The sequence below is a fragment of the Oncorhynchus mykiss genome, chromosome 13 (genome assembly GCF_057628025.1).
Source record: "Oncorhynchus mykiss isolate SJ-2025 chromosome 13, ASM5762802v1, whole genome shotgun sequence".
NCBI lineage: Eukaryota > Metazoa > Chordata > Actinopteri > Salmoniformes > Salmonidae > Oncorhynchus > Oncorhynchus mykiss.
The window spans coordinates 26,657,067-26,670,192 of NC_143034.1; the positions used below are offsets into that span (position 1 = coordinate 26,657,067).

Below are 13,126 nucleotides of genomic sequence, written 5' to 3' on the forward strand. Positions count from 1 at the left end.
CATGCCAGCCATTATTATAAGTATAATGGTTAGACTGTAATGTCTTATTTTAAATAAAATTATATCCAGTAACACTTTACTTAAAGAAGCCTGCAGGTATAATGCTTTAACTTGTAATAACTAAAGCATTTATAAGCCTTACTATAAGACATGTGTTCTGTCTCTCTAACCAGCTGAGCTGTGTCTGGAGGACTACAACAACTACCGCTTCCTGACCCACGGGAACGTGACCATCCCCGGTCAGCAGGACCGTGACCTGTTTGTAGAGACCATGGACGCCTTCAACATCATGAGCATCCCAGAGGAGGAGCGGATAGGTACGCTAACTCACCCCTGTCACGCCTGATTCTTGGCCTGTAATACTAAAGTGTTCAAGTAGCTGTTTACAGATCAATGCAATTTATGTAAATAACTGGTAAATTGTGATTTTAATTGGTCTTGTTCTCCATCAGGTCTTCTGAAGATTGTGTCCGCCGTTCTCCAGCTGGGGAACATGAGCTTCAAGAAGGAGCGCAACTCTGACCAGGCCTCCATGCCTGACGACACAGGTACTTTACATCCGTTTCACTAATAATTTCTGGTGTTCCCCCCCAGGACTGGTACTAGGTTCATAAAAAAATATATATATTTGTCCAGCACTAACTCACCTGTTTCTACTAATCAAGAGCTCCCTGATATAATTGAATCAGGTGTTAGTGCTGGGTTGGAACAAGTGTGTACCCTTTACTCAACAACTTGGGTTCTTAATTAGACTTTGTCTCCTGCATCCATTCATCCAGCACCACCCACTCACCCACCCCTTTCTCTCTCCCTCAGCGGCCCAGAAAGTGTGCCACCTGCTGGGCATGAACGTGACCGACTTCACCCGGGCCATCCTGTCCCCCAGGATCAAGGTGGGCAGGGACTATGTTCAGAAGGCCCAGACCCAGGAACAGGCTGAGTTTGCGGTGGAGGCCCTGGCCAAGGCCTCCTACGAGAGGATGTTCCGCTGGCTGGTGATGAGGATCAACAAGGCCCTGGACAAAACCAAGAGACAGGGAGCCTCCTTCATCGGCATCCTGGACATCGCTGGCTTTGAGATCTTTGAGGTGAGCCGAATGTCGTGGGAAAGGGGTTTGTTGGTCATTGAATGCAAAACAATGGCTTGGTGTGAGTGGTCAATTAGTTTTCAAAATGGTGCGTGGACATCTTTACTGCTTTCTCTCGTTAAACTCTTCATTTCTGAGTTCCCACCAAAAAGGTCTGTAATGAATGTGTACCTTCTGTCTTTTCCCCTCTTTCGCCTGTAGCTGAACTCGTTTGAGCAGCTGTGCATCAACTACACCAACGAGAAGCTTCAGCAGCTGTTCAACCACACCATGTTCGTCCTGGAGCAGGAAGAGTACCAGAGGGAGGGCATCGAGTGGAGTTTCATTGACTTCGGCCTGGACCTGCAGCCCTGCATCGACCTCATCGAGAAGCATGTTAGTATATTGCCACGACCTCTTCCCAAATGGACCTGAGGCGTGTGTGTGGTTTGTTCTGTTCCAAATTACACACGTTGTCTTTAAACAGCAATCCATCCTTTGGTTTCATTTACCTGGCTCCTGTCACCAAGTGCAAACTTGAGCATTTTTCCCCAAAACCAATGCAAGTCAATATCTCCTAAAGTTGGCCTGTTTTTTTTAAATGTCCTGCACAACCCAACATGCACTAATTTAGTGTCTCCACAAGTAGCTGATTATTTCTTTTCTTCCCCCCCCCAAACCTTTCCCTCTGTTCCTAGGCCAGTCCTCCTGGTGTGCTGGCTCTGCTGGATGAGGAGTGCTGGTTCCCCAAGGCCACGGACAAGAGCTTTGTGGAGAAGGTGGTTCAGGAGCAGGGCAACAACCCCAAGTTCCAGAAGCCCAAGAAACTCAAGGACTCTGCCGACTTCTGCATCATCCACTACGCTGGAAAGGTCAGTTTACCACTCGTGGCGAATCTTATCTATCAATCACTAATTGGGTGGCAGAATTTGGTACTTTATGAAAGTTTTCAGACATCCTACAACTGGGATTTCTGAAAAAACAGGGAATTTTGCCAGAATTGATCTTTAACCCGAGCAAATTGGTAAAACCACAACCCCCCCCCCCCCCCCCCAGGTGGACTACAAGGCAGATGAGTGGCTGATGAAGAACATGGACCCCCTGAATGACAACGTGGCCTCGCTGCTCAACCAGTCCACTGACAAGTTTGTGTCGGAGCTCTGGAGAGACGGCAAGTCTCGAGATACCGAGAGCTGACGAGAGTCCGAGGGGAGGACGGCTCATAATGATGGTTATCAAATGCATGATAACCATTTATTATGAGCCGTCCCCTCAGCAGCCTCCACAGGGCTAGAAAGTAACTGGGTTGGGCTGTAGACTCTAATAGTGTGTCACTTACTGTTGGTACATAGAACTGCATGATTGGTGTTGGCCAATAGAACTGCAGCAACCTTTCTGTGTGTTTGAACTGAGGAAGTACACTGAAAGAAAATAACTGCAGGAAAGATGAGTTGAGTGCTCTCTATGATCCTGTTGCTCCTTTTCATTCTCTCAGTGGACCGTATTGTGGGCCTGGACAAAGTTGCTGGGATGTCTGATGGGGGGATACACGGGGCCATGAAGGTCCGTAAAGGCATGTTCCGCACCGTGGGCCAGCTCTACAAGGAGCAGCTGTCCAACCTCATGACCACTCTCAGGAACACCAACCCCAACTTCGTCCGCTGCATCATCCCCAACCACGAGAAGAAGGTATGGTGTCTAGTCATCAAATCTTCCATTGCTCAATGAGTGATTTGACTATAAACCTAAATAATAAATATGAGGCACAGGCAGTTGGTCTTTGCTTCAGCACATGTACTATAAAAATAATATTTAAAATCCTGACACTTCACTTCATCACTGTCAGGCTGGTAAGCTGGAGCCCCATCTGGTTCTGGACCAGCTGAGGTGTAATGGAGTTCTGGAGGGAATCCGTATCTGCAGACAGGGCTTCCCCAACCGCATTGTCTTCCAGGAGTTCAGACAGAGGTAACCACGGAAACATGTCTTTGTGGTCATCTCCTTCCTGTTTATCAGCTTCACTGAGCAGACTAGCCTGTTATTGCTTATCAGTGTCTAATCTTCTTAAACTTCTCCTGTTTTCCCAGATATGAGATCCTCACTCCCAGCACCATTCCCAAGGGATTCATGGACGGCAAACAAGCCTGTGTGCTCATGGTAAGAGGCGTCAGACCAAACCATCGTTCAACAGTCTTCCAATGTCATTCCCAAATGTCATCTTCTCTCCTTCCTCTTCCCAGATCAAGGCCCTGGAGCTAGATTCCAACCTGTTCCGGATTGGCCAGAGTAAGGTGTTTTTCCGGGCTGGCGTCTTGGCCCACCTGGAGGAGGAGAGGGACATTAAGATCACTGACATCATCATCAGCTTCCAGTCCTGGTGTCGTGGATACGTGGCCCGCAAGTAAGGAACTCGTCATTTAGAGCAGTAACTAGCAGGTTACTTATGAGGTTTGGCTTATGGTTTTATACTGTGTATTAGTTGGTGTGAGCGTGCTACATACACATACTTCTATAACATCATGTAGATTGAGTTTCTCTTTTTCTTTTCTGTCTCCAGAGCCTTCACGAAGAGACAGCAGCAGCTGACTGCTATGAAGGTGATCCAGAGGAACTGCGCCGCTTACCTCAAACTCAGGAACTGGCAGTGGTGGAGGCTCTTCACCAAGGTACACGCACTGTTGCAAATCCATATGGGAGCCTCCTAATATCACTGTTGCAGACCTCATCCCCTACTCCTCAGCTACTTGCTTGTCCTGAGTCCTGTCCTCTTCCCCCTACTCCCCCAGGTGAAGCCTCTGCTGCAGGTGACCAGGCAGGAGGAGGAGATGCAGGCTAGGGAGGATGAGCTGGAGAAGACCAAGGTGAGGCAGCAACAGACCGAGGAGCAGCTGCAGGAGTTCGAGGCCAAGCAGCAACAGGTATGGAGTGTCCCTTCTAGCAATTCTATTTCTATGGATTGGACTGAGCCCCAATGTAAGGTAATGACCACTAACATTGAGTGGCTGCCAACACACTGACTCAACTCCAGCCACTTTAAATAATGGGAATTGATGAAAATTGATGTAAAATATATCACTAGCCACTTTAAACAAGGCTACTTAATATAATGTTTACATACCCTACATTACTCATCTCATATGTATATACTGTACTCGATACCATCTACTGCATCTTGTCTATGCCGTTCTGTACCATCACTCATTCATATATGTGCATATTATGTACATATTCTTTATGTACATATTCTTTATCCCTTTACACGTGTGTGTATAAGGTAGTAGTTTTGGAATTGTTAGATTACTCGTTGGTTATTACTGCATTGGAACTAGAAGCACAAGCGTTTCGCTACACTCTCATTAACATCTGCTAACCATGTGTATGTGACAAATAAATTTGATTTGACTGGTCCACTCAGAGTGATTATGACTTGGTGGGTTTCAATATGACTTGTTGGGGTGGTTTCCCAGACAGACTAGTCCTGGACTAAAGGGTTTAACTGAGATTCTCTGCGTTTGCTATTTAGTCCCAGGCTTAATATGTCCAGGAACTCACCCTTAGTGTCTTATACATTGTCGGTGGATGGAGTGAGTAACTTTCATACTGTTTAACACCAGAGTATCATAAACCAACCAGCATTTCAGCCTTGCATCATTGCCCTGTTTATAACACATGCCCCCCTCCCACCACTACCACCACCAGCTGAATGCAGAGAAGCTAGCCCTGCAGGAGCAGCTGCAGGCGGAGACGGAGCTGTGTGCCGAGGCGGAGGAGATGCGCTCCAAGCTGGCCACCAGGAAGCAGGAGCTGGAGGAGATCCTCCACGACCTGGAGTCCAGAGTGGAGGAGGAAGAGGAGAGGGTCACCCAGCTACAGACCGAGCGGAAGAAGATGCAGACCAACATTACGGTAGATTTAAAAATATATATATTTATGGTGGACTAACTTTCCCTTGTTAATTAAGCCTTGTGGTCCAAACCTGTCAGACACCTGTAAATAGTAAGATATTACCTTTATTTCTCCTATTAAATTGCCTTCGCTAATTGTCAATTTTCACTTTTCATTTTCCCTTCCATTTCACCCTCAAAGGGTGTGGCACTTAATTAACTTTTGAGAGGAAGGGAGTGATGGCAGGAATTGAGGTGAAAACATCTGAAATAAAACATTCCATCTCTCGCACTCTCTGTAGTACCTGGAGCAGCAGCTGGATGAGGAGGAGGCGGCCAGGCAGAAGCTGCAGCTGGAGAAGATGACCACCGATGCCAAGCTGAAGAAGATCGAGGAGAATGTCATGGTGCTGGATGACCAGAACAACAAACTCAATAAGGTTTGTTGATGCGTTAACTTTTTTTTTTTCAGATGGCTGGAAGAATAAAATCACTTGGGCAGTAATTCTTTCCAGCAATAAAGCAAGTAATCACGGACTAGTTTTTAAAAGTAAATTACTGTTTGGCATTCAGGGACTAGGTGTTTATCTTTGAATGTTATATCCGGTAGTGCTCTAATGGTTCAGACATTGTGTAACCTTCTGGGATTGTTTGTGACTGTGGGGTTTTTGTTTTGCAGGAGAAGAAGCTGTTGGAGGAACGTATCTCCGAGTTCACCACCAACCTGACTGAGGAGGAGGAGAAGTCCAAGAGCCTGCAGAAACTCAAGAACAAGCACGAGGCCATGATCACTGACCTGGAGGGTAGGTGGACCATAGACCGACAAAGACATAAATTCTATGTTTGAGGTGAACCACTTTTCCTTGTCTCTTATCCTTCGTCTGTACTGATCTGAAAAGTGCCGGTGAGAGCAATCTGAGACCCGGACAGACCACTTTAAATTATTGAGACAACCCTGGTTTCCCATCCCTCACCAGACCGGCTGAGGAAGGAGGAGAAGAGTCGTCAAGAGCTTGAAAAGAGCCGTAGGAAGCTGGAGGGAGACTCCACGGAGCTGAATGATCAGATGGCTGACCTGCAGGCCCAGATAGCTGAGCTCCGAGCCCAACTGGCCAAGAAGGAGGAGGAGCTAATGGCTGCTCTGGCCAGGTGAGGGAAGGGGAAACGCATGATTGGAGAAAGGGCCTAAATTCTATTTCTGATTGTGTATCAAAAGTATTTTTCTAAATGATTCATTATAGGCCGCATGTATGAAGAAAAATGCAGGCCACATTCAATTGGATTGCGTCCCATATTTGGTTGGCCTGCACGATATTTTACTTTCCATTGAAAGAGTTTGATCTGCTGTTAGGATCTCATTGAGCCCATACAGTAAAACCAAAGGCTACAAAATAGTCTTGTATGACTTTAATTTCAATGCTTTACACTCTAACCCCCATCCTCCTTCACTCCCCACCACCCTCCAGGATAGAGGAGGAGGCCGCGGCCAAGAACACAGCCCAGAAGAAGATCCGGGAGCTGGAGGCCCAACTTTCTGAGCTGCAGGAGGACCTGGAGCTGGAAAGGGCTGCGAGGGCCAAGGCTGAGAAACACCGCAGGGACTTGGGAGAGGAGCTGGAGGCTCTGAAGACTGAGCTGGAGGACACACTGGACTCTACTGCAACACAGCAGGAGCTCAGGTACTGGGAGCACACACACACACACACACACAGTTGGTGAAGGACAGCAAGATGGTGGTTTGCTATGCGTAAATGTCAAGTTTTAGTAATAGACAATTACCCATTTGAAGACCTATGGTGCTATTCCCATCTTTCTCCTCCATCCTGTTCAGAACCAAGCGTGAGACTGAGGTGACCCAGCTCAAGAAGGTTTTGGAGGACGAGGCCAAGGTGCACGAGCTGCAGGTGGCCGACATGAGGCACAAACACAACCAGGCCTTCGACGAGCTCAACGAACAGCTGGAGCAGGCCAAGAGGGTGAGAACTCACTTAAACTGCGTTATACTGTTCATGTGTAGGCATTATGGGAAGTCATCTTTTTTGGGGGGGGAGGTATATGGTTCTCCTACATGACCGTGTGAATGGTGGAATCTTTATTTTCATTTTATATTTACCTGACGGTTGACCGGTCAGCCCGTGACATTCACGGTCAGCCCGTGACGTTTGTATTTCATATTGGTGTGTGTGTACAACATGAGCTTTCTCTGAAGTTAAACATGCTGTACATTATAGTATTTCGGTAGAGAACCGTCTATGTAACCTCCTGCCCATGTGTCTGCTCGTTCAGAACAAGGCGTCAGTGGAGAAAGCCAAGCAGGCTATGGAAAGCGAACATAATGAGCTGGCCATCGAGCTGAAGACCCTGACCCAGGGGAAGAGTGAGTCAGAGCAGCGCAGGAAGAAGGCTGAGTCCCAGGTCCAGGAACTGCAGATCAAACACACTGAGAGTGAGAGACAAAGGAAGGAGCTGGCTGAGAAGGTGGCCAAGATGCAGGTAGGTGTGGACTGGATCTTGGCTGTAGCTGATGGGGAAAGGGAATGGTAAGAGGGTGGATGAATGGGGATCCAGAACACTTTGGGGGATTTCAAAGTATTATTATGTTGGGTTGGTGGATGGCTAGATGAACGTAAACTTTATTTGTCACATGCACCAAATACAACCGGTGTAGACCTTAGAGTGATATGCTTACTTACGAGCCCTTAACTCAATTTCTTGAACTTCATTGTTAATTTATTTAGTAAATATTTTCTTAAAGTACACAATAAAATAAGAGGCTATATACCAGGGGTACCGAGTCGATGTGCGGGGCTACAGGTTAGTCGAGGTAATTTGTACATGTTGGTAGGGGTGACGGGACTGCATAGATAAACGGCAAGTAGCAGCAGTGTAAAAACAAGGGGGATGATAGTGAATGCGTTTGTATATTAGGGATAATGGATTGATGTGGCTAAATCCTCCTCCTGTGTCTTGTCTCTAGTCTGAGCTGGACAACGTCAACAGCATGTTGAGTGTGGTGGAGGGCAAGTCCATCAAGGCAACTAAAGACTGCTCCACTGTGGAGTCTCAACTGCAGGATGTACAGGTACGGTCACACACGCCCATGTTGTGCTGTTTTAGAAATGGCCACACACACACACACACTGTAACCATTCTTTCCCTCCCTTTTGTCCTCTTTTCTAGGCGCTGCTCCAGGAGGAAACGCGTCAGAAGCTCTCCTTCACCACTCGTCTGCGTCAGATGGAGGATGAACAGAACAGCCTGAGGGAGACGCTGGAGGAAGAGGAGCAGGGCAAGAAGAACACGGAGAAGCAGCTCTACACCCTCCAAGCGCAGGTTAGTACCAGCTCTACACCCTCCAAGCTCAGGTTAGTACCAGCTCTACACCCTCCAAGCTCAGGTTAGTACCAGCTCTACACCCTCCAAGCTCAGGTTAGTACCAGCTCTACACCCTCCAAGCTCAGCTTAGTACCAGCTCTACACCCTCCAAGCGCAGGTTTCTAGCACCTTCCTGTCCCTCTACCTCCATAATACTATCCAGTTTTGTTCCCCCTATCGTGCATGTATTACACACCTCACTGAATGCTTACAGAAGTCTTTCTATATTTTCTCAATCTAATCACCTGCTTGAACTATGCCACCTAGTGAGCTAGGACATACAGACCATGACATCTGAGACACTTCATGTATTTTACATATGGTCACGCTAAAGCATCAAGGTCGTGTCAAATCAGCTCTTCATGTCATGTGCATCTCTTCCTTTCCCCTTTTACCTCTCTACCAAACGTCTCATACACTTCTCTTACCCTCAGCTGACGGAGATGAAGAAGAAGATGGAGCTGGAGACTCAGTCCCTGGAGGGGGCGGAGGAGAACAAGAAACGTATGCAGCGGGAGCTGGAGGGCGTGGTCCAACAGCTGGAGGAGAAGGCATCGGCCTACGACAAGCTGGACAAGACCAAGACCCGTCTGCAGCAGGAGCTGGATGACATGATGGTGGACCAGGACAACCTCAGGCAGACGGTGTCCAACCTGGAGAAGAAGCAGAAGAAGTTTGACCAGGTGACTGGGTTGATGGGTGATTAATGGCATAGAGGTTCTATAGCAGAGGTGGGCACCTCTGGTCCTGGATGGCCAAAGACTGGAACCACTGCAGCCCTCAAGGACTAGATAACCCTGTTTTTAGAGGCTTATTTGCTAGATTGACTCACTGGCCCATGACAAGCGATTCATAAAATGAACCTGTAATGATTGATCTATGCATCATATGATGTATTGATCAATCATTTCAGGTTCAAATTTGCTTTGAGCACTATATCAAAACAAAAATTTGATTTGACACTGTCTTACTGAAATACCTTCTCGCCTGTCCTGATAACAGATGCTGACTGAGGAGAAGACCATCTCCAGCCGGAATGCTGAGGAGAGGGACCGGGCTGAGGCAGAGGCCAGGGAGAAGGAAACGCGGGCCCTGACTCTGACCCGCGAGCTGGAGACCATTAAGGACCTGAAGGGTGAACTGGACCGGGCCAACAAGGTCCTCAAGGCAGAGATGGAGGACCTGGTCTCATCGAAGGATGACGTCGGTAAAAGTGTAAGTCTGATCACAGATGTTGTAGAACTCTAGAAGGATAGTGGAACTATTGATAGTGGGTGACTCAAGTTCTCGCTTCATTGTGTCCGGTCTTCTAGACTCCTAAAAATGCAAGCCCAGTCTGACCTTCTCCAATGTGTTTGCTAAGGTGGCAAATCGGGAGGATTTGAGGACAGTTTGGAACTTTTCCAAACGCCGCAAAATGTGAATGCACCAAACTTCCTCATTCATCCTTTCTGTCTCTTGGTGCAGGTCCACGAGCTGGAGAAAGCGAAGCGGGCCATGGATCAACAGCTGGAGGAGATGCGTGTGCAACTGGAGGAGCTGGAGGATGAGCTGCAGACCACGGAGGACGCCAAGCTGCGTCTGGAGGTCAACATGCAGGCCATGAAGGCCCAGTCTGACAGGGACCTGCAGGCCAGAGACGAGCAGGGTGAAGAGAGGAGGAAGCAGCTGGTCAAACAGGTACTGGGGTTGTGTTCATTACATACCAATTGGAAGAAAACAGTCTGAAACTGGAAGAGACTACTTATCCAATAAGAAATGCTCATTGGAAAAAAACTTGAACCTATTAAATACAACCTTGGCTCTGTGTGATGTTCCCCAGGTGCGTGAGATGGAGACTGAGCTGGAGGATGAGCGCCGGCAGAAAGCCCTGGCCACGGCTGCTAAGAAGAAGCTGGAGGCGGACCTGGGAGAGCTGGAGGCAGGCATCGGCATGGCCAACAAGGGCCGTGACGAGGCCCTCAAACAGCTGAAGAAACTGCAGGTAATAGAGGCACCCACACAGGAGTGCAGTGAGTTGAGGTACTCTGCTTTTACTGGCATTTCCAGGATTGTCCGCTAGTGTTGCATGTAGGATTTTTTTTTTGTAATTGACACGCCGGACCAATCAATTAAAAGGTGTTGGCTTGGGAATATCTAGACCTGGGTCCGAGTCTCGGTCGGCGCTACCCCCTGATTCTTTTTCCTCTTCAACTGGTGGACGTCCCAAGGATCCCAGATAGCAAGGACTGTTGAACAGACGTGTTTTCTCCACTTGGTGGTTGTGGCAGGGGTATGGTGTGATGAATGACGTATTTAAAGGGCAGCGGCCATGCTTATTATTCCACAACCCAACCCCCTTTGTCAACTTGTCATTCAGAACAGCACTTTGTTTAATTGACATTCCACTTTGTTTCGTACTGAATGCAGCCGAGCCGCATTTCTCAAGGAGAGTTGAGGTATGCCCAGTTTGAAGTTACACATGTTCAGAAGTGCTGATGAGAAAAGAAAAAAACGATAGGGAGGAGGATTTGTGGGTGGGCCCTAGAGGAAACATTATTTGCCTGAACTAGATGGTGGTTCCCAGAAAATGTTTTTTTGTCTCTAGCTGAGACCACCGGGGCAGAGATATGCCTTCTGCAGGTTGAGAGATTGATGTGTCTATTTAAGGCTGTGGTTCCTCAGCAGGCTGACCGTGAGCTTGGTTAGGTGTCAGATGTAGCTGACAATTCTCACTAAACTGAAGGAGACTGTTCCCAGTTGTGACGCTTGTGAGAATCCGCTGGAAGACCTGATCTGGGTTTTGCGGGGTGACGCTGCTGTTTTTTTGAGGAGAATCAGGAGCTTAAAAAAGAGTTTGGAAGGGCCAGATCCACTGGTTTTGTCACTTGCGGTTGACCGTTCCTGTCGCATGGAGGCCTAGTGCGTCTCCTGTTAAGGTGGAGGAAAGTGAAGATGTGGCTAGCGGTTTCCCTCCAGTGAGCACTCTGGGCTGAGCAAAGAGGTGTTGGAACGCGGTTGTTCCTAGTGAGTTTTCTGAAGTTGGTTAATGTTCACTTGTCCCTGGTGGTTGCTCCAAGTCTCATCGGCGCTTGCATATCAGACATAGGCCTAGTTAATGGAGTTGGTCTCAGTTTAGAACCAGAGGGGTCACAGCTGGTCCCTTGAACAAACCATGTCAGACTTTTGGCAGGAAGTAATTACCTGAGTGCAGAGCAGTGTGTTTTGCTTTTGGTTTTAACTTTAGAGTGGCTTGATCTCACACACGGTAACCTTCTCTATGCACCACAAGTGAGCTGAAGACGTGTTTAACAGCTGCTAGAAGGTTCACACCGACACAAACGCAGTTCACGACTCACTATAAATTAGGCAGTGTGCAGTCTTTTTCAGTAGGATGACACCAAGCCCTACAGTCTGTGGTACTTGACTCAGTCCTTTGTGGTTCTCTCCTCCTATACAGGCCCTGTTGAAAGATCAGATGAGGGAGCTGGAGGACCTGCGTCTCTCCAGGGAAGAGGCCCTCAACATGGCCAAGGAGCACGAAAAGAAGCTCAAGGCAATAGAGGCTGACACCATCCGTCTCCAGGAGGTATGCCCCATCTGTCTGCAGGGCTCTTTCGCTTGCTGTCTCCACCCCCACTGTCCATGTTCTTATGCTCCTCATGACGGACTCCTCTCAATCTTCCATAGGAGTTGGCGTCTGCTGAGCGAGTCAAGAAACAGGCCCAGACAGAGAGGGACGAACTGCAGGACGAGCTCACCGGCCACAACTCTAAGAAGTACGGCTCACACACCTCCCTAGAAACACTGAAATTGCATTAAATTTGCATGGAATCTGCCATTTCTGTGGTGGTGGCCTTCTTCCCAACCAAAATGTATCTCTCACCCCCTCGCACTCAGTTCCCTGACGGTGGATGAGAAGAGGAGGCTGGATACTCGTATCGCTAAGCTAGAGGAGGAATTGGAGGAGGAGCAGTTGAACACAGAGATGGTCAACGACCGCTTGAGGAGAAATATGCTGCAGGTAATGAACTGATCGCAAAGCTAAGGAGCTGCACCGAGAAAGTATTTCAATTTTATCTGGGTTAGTCACAAGGGAGAAGAGGGATTCTGGTTGAAGAATAATTTAGTTCTGTTTATGTAGTGTTTCAACCTGAATCGTTAGAGCTCTATTTATAGTAGAAGTACTCAATTGAGACAAATGCACCATGTTTAAAGTTATGGGCCGGCCACGACATTGTCCAGTTCATCTCGATGCATAGTCTTTTCCATACCTCTACACACTCTGCCCTAGACCGACCAGCTGGTCACAGAGTTGACAGCGGAGCGCAGTACCGCCCAGCGCCTGGAGGGGACCCAGGCCCAGCTGGACCGGCAGAACAAGGAGCTGAAGCTCAAGCTGCAGGAGCTGGAGGAGACTGTGAAATCCAGGTACAAGGCCTCTATCGCTGCCCTGGAGGCCAAGATACTGCAGCTGGAGGAGCAACTGGACTTGGAGTCCAAGTAAGTAAAAACCATTGGCTCGGTCTCCCTTGGTCCTTCCTCACGTCCTCTCTCCTTGCTTCCTTCTCAATGTATTGTAGGAGAGGATCCAAGGTCCCTCCCCTTTGACCTCCTATGAATTTTGAGAAGCAGGTTAGGAGAAAATGCCCCGTTACATGAGTCATGTCTTGACTTTGTTTTTTTTTCTTCTGTTCTAAGGGAGCGTCAGCAATCGTCCAGGCTGGTCAGGCGCGCTGAGAAGAAGCTGAAGGAGGTGCTGCTGCAGGTGGAGGACGAGAGACGCAACACGGAGCAGTACAAAGCAGAGGTGGGTCCTCT

At 48.1% G+C, this 13,126-nt stretch overlaps 1 protein-coding gene across 2 annotated transcripts in view; it reads left to right on the top strand.

The window, feature by feature from the left end:
* The window catches only part of LOC110485098 (myosin-10), a 28,393-nt gene that overhangs the window by 12,748 nt on the left and 2,519 nt on the right, over nt 1-13,126 (top strand). For both annotated transcript variants that reach the window (XM_036940444.2, XM_036940445.2), the window contains 30 exons: nt 174-317; nt 453-548; nt 817-1,088; nt 1,290-1,463; nt 1,766-1,939; nt 2,124-2,238; nt 2,563-2,756; nt 2,914-3,035; nt 3,155-3,224; nt 3,308-3,468; nt 3,625-3,733; nt 3,854-3,985; nt 4,767-4,973; nt 5,254-5,391; nt 5,631-5,754; nt 5,929-6,100; nt 6,418-6,630; nt 6,783-6,927; nt 7,238-7,444; nt 7,929-8,033; nt 8,132-8,284; nt 8,761-9,009; nt 9,329-9,541; nt 9,794-10,006; nt 10,149-10,310; nt 11,766-11,894; nt 11,996-12,084; nt 12,206-12,329; nt 12,600-12,808; nt 13,007-13,115. In XM_036940444.2, the coding sequence (XP_036796339.2) occupies nt 174-317; nt 453-548; nt 817-1,088; nt 1,290-1,463; nt 1,766-1,939; nt 2,124-2,238; nt 2,563-2,756; nt 2,914-3,035; nt 3,155-3,224; nt 3,308-3,468; nt 3,625-3,733; nt 3,854-3,985; nt 4,767-4,973; nt 5,254-5,391; nt 5,631-5,754; nt 5,929-6,100; nt 6,418-6,630; nt 6,783-6,927; nt 7,238-7,444; nt 7,929-8,033; nt 8,132-8,284; nt 8,761-9,009; nt 9,329-9,541; nt 9,794-10,006; nt 10,149-10,310; nt 11,766-11,894; nt 11,996-12,084; nt 12,206-12,329; nt 12,600-12,808; nt 13,007-13,115 (4,724 nt within the window). The remainder of the gene's footprint in view (nt 1-173; nt 318-452; nt 549-816; nt 1,089-1,289; nt 1,464-1,765; nt 1,940-2,123; nt 2,239-2,562; nt 2,757-2,913; nt 3,036-3,154; nt 3,225-3,307; nt 3,469-3,624; nt 3,734-3,853; nt 3,986-4,766; nt 4,974-5,253; nt 5,392-5,630; nt 5,755-5,928; nt 6,101-6,417; nt 6,631-6,782; nt 6,928-7,237; nt 7,445-7,928; nt 8,034-8,131; nt 8,285-8,760; nt 9,010-9,328; nt 9,542-9,793; nt 10,007-10,148; nt 10,311-11,765; nt 11,895-11,995; nt 12,085-12,205; nt 12,330-12,599; nt 12,809-13,006; nt 13,116-13,126) is intronic.